Raw genomic sequence first — 6,576 nt, forward strand, 5'->3', positions numbered from 1 at the left:
CAGGCCGGCAGCTGCAGCCCAAACTAAACTTACATTTCTATCACGTGGCTTTTGCAGAAAGATTGCCAGTCCAAGCCTGAGATATCCCTACAAATGCCAACACTTAAAAGGCCATAAAAAACAATTATAAATCCAACTTAATACTTCTAGTGCAGCATAATTCCAGCCTATCGAAGACCCAAACCTTATATAAATCCTAGAATAATAAGCGTTAACTGAGGCCTGAAGGCCCACTAACTTCAACCAAAGGATAGTCCTATTAAACTCCCAAGAGAGAATAGAGTCACCGTCGGCCGCCCCCAAAATCCCCCGAAACGTCACAGAAAATATATATAAGAGAAAAAGGAGAAGAAACTGAGAGGGGAAAAAATGGCAGAGAATTCAAAGCGTTGGCTCTTGATTGGAGCGAGCGCTCTTTTTGGCTCACTCTCCACTCTGGCTCTCTTGAAGCTTCTCTCTAGGTACGTATCCTCTCTTGCGAGTGCTGATATCTCATTGACCAACAAGTGCTTATTAAGTAGTGGCAGTTTCTGCATAAAGATAGTATCTTTTCCCCTTTCCGTTAATGGGTTTGATGACATTTTCCCCCTTGAACTCTAAGTTGTAGCTAGCCCATCAAATTTTAATGAAAACCATGGAATCTTACAGAAAGCGTTTGTGTAAATGGCAGACAATTGTTCGGTTACGGTGATTTGATTCTATACTCTTGAGTATTTTGACTTCAAATTCTACTAGCTCATAAGATAGATATTTCATGTTTTTCTATGAGCAAACAGTTTCTGAAGACATGCTTATAAAGATATATTTTAATTGCAAATATATACATTCTATCAATGTTTATAGTTTTTGTTGCTGCTCTGACTTACCACGTGTTCGGATGTTCATGTAAGCGCCAGTGGGACCTGTAATTCAGAAAGCACAGGTAGCAAACACGACCATACATAGATTTGCATACCAAAATCATTTAAGGTGCAAGCCTGAGGGTTATTTCGCTGTTTCGCCCCTCCAATGCTTAACTCCGTCTTTTGATAAATGAGACAATAAGCAAAGAGACTCAAGTGTTTCGTTTGTGTATGTGTTCTCTGTTCACCTGCAATAGGAGAGGATATTTATACCTTTTTGTATTTATTTTGGGGAACCTGGGTGTATCGTCATGCTTAGATTACAGAATGGTATTTGCGCCGGCTTTAGCCTGGGCTGCAAAGATGAGCCTTGACTACTTCCTGTTGTCCTTTACAGGTGCTACGAACATTGAGTCGTTAGGATTCTTGCAATTTGACCAATTGTAATTCCTCTCTTGATTGCCTTGTCCTATTCCGCTCATGCGTCTTATTGCGAACTCAGCAGGTTCCGACCTCTGCTTTGCTATCTTGTAGATGGTTATTGATGTCTTTACTCTTTAGCGAACTTGGTTCTCCAAAACGCCATCTATGACTTTCTAAAAGGCATTATGTCTTCTTGGACTACCCACAGGACTTCTTTTCATATAGATTGGACTTTGGGGTCATATTTACATCTGTATCAGTGTACAAACATCAACTGGCTGAATTTTCATTTGCGTGTAGCGCTCATTTAAGTTGTGAACTGCCAATAACCATTCGTCCAAAAGCTAAATTTAACAAAAGGCCCTTAACTTTAAGGTTCTCCCACTAAATCCCCTGAGCTTTATAAATCCAAGTAAACTCCCATGAGGCATGAACTTCAGAGGGTCTTACAAAGCTCCCATAAACTTCAAATTCTTTTTAAAGAAACCCCCAACTAATAGTAGGTCTGGTTAAACCGGATATTTTTGTCTTTCAAGCTGACCTACTAACTCCGTTAGGAGATAAATTTCTAAGAGGGTTTTGTGAGACACCCAAAAGTCATGGGTATTTAGCGGAAGTTATATACGAAACCCCCTAATTTAAAGGGAGTTTTGTTTTTAGCTTAATGTAATAATGTGCATGAAGTAGCCTCAAGATCATAGCTCACTAATATGGAACATGTGGAAGGTCCTCCTTTGAAAGATGACATGCGTGTAAAGTAAACTGCACTAGTATTTGTAATTATCCATAAGCGACCTGAAGCTAAGAACGCTTAAAGCCTAGGCCTATCTCGAAGGCTGATCTCCTTCCTTGTACCAGAGCGAGATAATTTTGATCCTTTACGGGCATCAGTTGGTATGCTTCGGCATTGATGACAGCATAGTTGCGTGATTCCCTTGGACCCCCCTCGAATTGTTGTATAGTTCTTGCAAATCAATTTCCCAGTAAATTTGTGAACCGATTCCCTCCAGTGCACGAATTAGTTCCCCAAAAGTGACGCATCACTTATAAGTTTGCAAGGCGCAAAGTCCCTTTTAAGTGTACATGCGCAAGACAAAATGCAATGTGTGGAATCGAATAAAGGGACGCCCACAATAGAATATGAGTCAATGACTTTACTATAACTAAATACCTATGTTAATAAAACATGAAATGAGACCATCCTGTTAGTCAAAAGGAGTTGGTGGCTGCTTTCTTTTGTCAACAAAAGAAGCCACCGAAAGAAAAAAAAGGAAGGTGGCTGTCTTTCTTGATAAGAAGAAAGGTGGCTGCTTTTGTTGACAAGAGGGGAGCAAGAGTCAAAAGAAAGGAAGAAAAAAGGAGGGGGATGGAGGCTATAAACCCCCCCACTCTTCTCTTTAATCTATAATCTCAATCAGCTTCTAAGTGTTCTTGAGAAGAGTGAGAGAGAGCACTCCGTGAGAAAGATTGAGAGAGAAAATTAAGAGAGAGAGAGTACTCAGTGAGAGAAAATTAAGAGCAATTTTCAGAGTGCTTGTAAAATTTTCTTTTTCAGTAAAGATCTGCAGCAGCCCGTGGATGTAGGTAATTTTTATGCCGAACCACGTTAAATTGTGTATCCTATTATTGCGCATTTATTTCGCTCTCTTAAATCTGATAATAGGGGAGTTTATGTAATTCTCAACAACTGGTATCAGAGCTCTAGTTGTGATGTCTGTTAATTTTTTGTAAGATAACTATTCACGTAAATAGTAAATTTTGTGTATAGTAAAACTTTGCCGGCGGTACCGATTTGTCGGCAAAGGTGTCTTAATATATGGTGGTTCGCAAAAACAGTCAGAAACGATCCAAAGGGTGGTAGATTCGAGTGGGAGCGATGACTGCAGACGAAGGGGAGGTAAAAATTGAGAAGTTCGATGGTGCGGACTTCGACTTTTGAAAGATACAGATCAAAAATTATCTGTATCAGAAGAAGCTGTATCAACCTCTTTCAGGAAGTAAACTAGATGATATGAAGGATGAAGAGTGTGCTTTTCTCGACAGACAAGCCCTTGGAGTTATCCGATTGACGCTATCCCGTAATGTTGCTTTCAACATAGAAAAAGAAAAGAGCACGACAAGTTTTATGACAGCTCTCTACAGGATGTATGAGAAGCCCTCTACCTCAAATAAAGTTCACTTGATGAGGCAACTGTTCAATTTACGGATGACAGAAGACGCATCGGTAGCTCAACATCTCAATGAACTCAATACAGTCACAACCCAGTTGAGTTCAGTTAGAATTGAGTTTGATAAAGAAGTACGAGTATTAATACTTTTATCTTCTCTACCAGAAAGTTGAAATGTTACTATCACAGCTGTGAGTAGCTCTCGTCGTGAAGCAATAAGTTGAAATTTGATGATATTCGTGATCTGGTTCTTAGTGAAGAAATTCAGCAGAGAGAATCAGGTGAAGCATCAACCTCTTCAGCTTTACACACGGAGTCTAGGGGGAGAACTTCAGAAAAAAGTTCAAATTGCGACAGATCAAAATCTAGGAGCAAATCTAGATCGGGAAAGAAAGTTTTAACTGCTATAATTATGACAAGAAGGGTCTTTTCAAGAGGGAGTGTCGGGTACCGAAGAAAAATACCAGCGCACAGAAGTTTACCAACGTGACCGAGGAAGAAGATGGTTATGATTCTAAGCGTCAACAGTCTGATTGAATCATAGATTCTTGATTCAGGGGCATCCTTTCATGTCACCCCATATCGAGAAATCATGAACTACGTCAGCGGTGATTCAGAAAGGTACATCTAGCAGATGGTGAAACCTTAAAGATCGTTGGCAAGGGAAACATCCGATTAAAATTACCAAATCAGACCACGTGGAAGCTGCAAGGAGTGATACATATTCCTGACCTTAAAAGGAATTTGATCTCTGTGGAACAGCTTGATGGAGAGGGTTACTGTATAACCTTCTCAGATCATGAATGGAAGATTACCAAAGGAGCACTCGTCATTGCTCGAGGTAAGAAAAATGGTACTCTCCATGTAACCTCGAACTTAGAGAATATTACTGCAGTAACAGATACAGATAAAAATTTAAACCTATGACACCAAAAGCTTGGCCATATGAGCGAAAAAAGGATGAAGACACTTCTGTCAAAAGGGAAGCTGTCGGATCTGAAGAATGTAGATGTCAACCTATGCGAGGATTACATCTTTGACAAACAGAAGAAAGTCAGTTTTGCAAAGATTGGCAAGACACCCAAGGTAGAAAGTTAGAACTGGTTCACACCGACGTATGTGGATCATCTCCAGTTTCATCTCTTACAGACTCACTGTACTATGTCACCTTCATTGATGATTCTATAAGGAAGATGTGAGTCTATTTTTTGAAGAAAAAAATCAGAAGTCTTTGATATCTTCAGAAAATGGAAGGTTATGATGGAAAATAAAATTGGTTTGAAGATAAAACGGTTAAGGTCAGACAATGGACGAGAGTACAAAGGTAGTAGATTCAAAGAATTTTACGCAAACAACAGGATCAAGATGGAGAAAACAGTTCCCATGACACCGCAGCAGAATGTCGTAGCGGAACGCATGAACAGAACTTTGAATGAACGTGCCAGAAGCACGAGGATATATGTTGACTTGCCCATGTTCCTATGGGCTGAAGCTATCAATACCGCAACTTACCTAATCAACCACAGACCCTCAGTTTCCTTGGACGGTGGAATACCGAAAGAAGCTTGGAGCAGAAAAGAGGTAAATCTTTCGCATTTAAGAGTTTTTGGTTGTATCTCTTATGTACACATACATTCTGCTGAAAAAAATAAACTTGATGTTAAATCTAACAAATGTTTTTTTGTTGGTTATGATGGTAATGAGTTTGGTTACCGGTTTTGGGATTATAAAAATCGGAAGATCATCAGAAGCAGAGATATCATATTCAATGAGAATGTGATGTACAAAGACATATCAACTGCAGAATCAAGTAGCTCCAGTACAAAAACTGAAACAAAGGAATGGACTGAATTTGAGGAGATTTCTGAAAATGATGTTCAGACTAGTCCTGAAATAGTTCAAAAAGAACCAAGCAATGCAGACTAGTCCAGAATTCCTAAGCCGATTCCTAAGCTAATTCTGAAAATGATGTTTAGACTAGTCTAGAATTTTTAAGCCAATTCGGCGATATTCGCCTTTTTTGCACTATTTGTTGCTGACTGACAATGATGAACCGGAGTGTTATGATGAAGCAATGCAGGTGGAGGATTCGATCAAATGGGAGTCTGCTATGTAAGATGAGATGGACTCGCTTATGTCAAATTAGACGTGGGACTTAGCTGAATTATCACCAGGTAAGAAAGCTCTTCATAACAAGTAGATTTACAGGATCAAAGAAGAGCATGATATGAACAAGCGCTACAAGGCAAGATTGGTTGTCAAAGGCTTTTAGCAAAAGAAAGGTATTGACTACAATAAAATTTTCTCTCCGATCGTGAAACTGACTACAACAACACTGGTATTGAAAATTATAGCTGCTAAGAATTTACATCTTAAGCAGTTAGATGTAAAAACAATTTTTCTTCATGGTGATTGGAGGAGGAGATCTATATGAAGCAACCAGAAGGCTTCATAAAGGCAGACAAGAAAAATCTAGTATATCGTTTGAAGAAGAGCTTGTATGAATTAAAACAAGCTCCCGGACAGTGGTATAAGAAGTTTGACAACTTTATGGGCAGCAATGGTTTCACTAGATGCCAAGCAGATCATTGTTGCTATCTTAAGAAGTTTGACAATAGCTTTATTATTTTATTATTATACGTTGATGACATGCTCGTTGCGGGTTCAGATCTGCAAGAGATTATAAATTTGAAGCAAAAATTATCAAAGCAATTCGTAATGAATGATCTTGACGCTGCAAAGCAGATTCTTAGAATGAGGATCAAGAAAGACATGAAGTCTGGGGCTTTGATATTATCACAGGCATCAACTAAGTACTCTCCAGGTTCAATATGCAAAATGCTAAACCAGTGACCAAAGAGCAATCCACCAACAGACCAGAGGAAGAAAGCGTGCACATATGGCGAAGGTCCCGTACGTCTCCAGCAATTAAAAGTGCTCGATATATGTCTATGGTTGTGTACAAGACCAGATATTGCTCAAAGCAGTGGAGCTGTTAAGCAGGTACATGAAATAATACCAGAAACAAGGTAACACTGGAAGCAGTCAAATGAGTCCTCAAGATATCTATGGGGCACCTTCAGATAAAACACTTCCGTTTCAAAAAGTGGAGAAATACGATACTAAATAGGTTATGTAGGAGC

At 39.2% G+C, this 6,576-nt stretch overlaps 1 protein-coding gene across 3 annotated transcripts in view; it reads left to right on the forward strand.

The window, feature by feature from the left end:
- The window catches only part of LOC109845118 (tRNA threonylcarbamoyladenosine dehydratase), a 46,679-nt gene continuing 40,402 nt past the window's right edge, over positions 300-6,576 (forward strand). For all 3 annotated transcript variants that reach the window (XR_002248226.1, XM_020414329.1, XM_020414328.1), the window contains exon 1: positions 300-461. Coding sequence is in view for 2 of the 3 variants with exons in the window: in XM_020414329.1 (XP_020269918.1) it covers positions 370-461 (92 nt within the window). In the remaining variant the exon portion in view is untranslated. The remainder of the gene's footprint in view (positions 462-6,576) is intronic.

Source organism: Asparagus officinalis, chromosome 6, assembly GCF_001876935.1.
Source record: "Asparagus officinalis chromosome 6, Aspof.V1, whole genome shotgun sequence".
NCBI classification, from domain to species: domain Eukaryota; kingdom Viridiplantae; phylum Streptophyta; class Magnoliopsida; order Asparagales; family Asparagaceae; genus Asparagus; species Asparagus officinalis.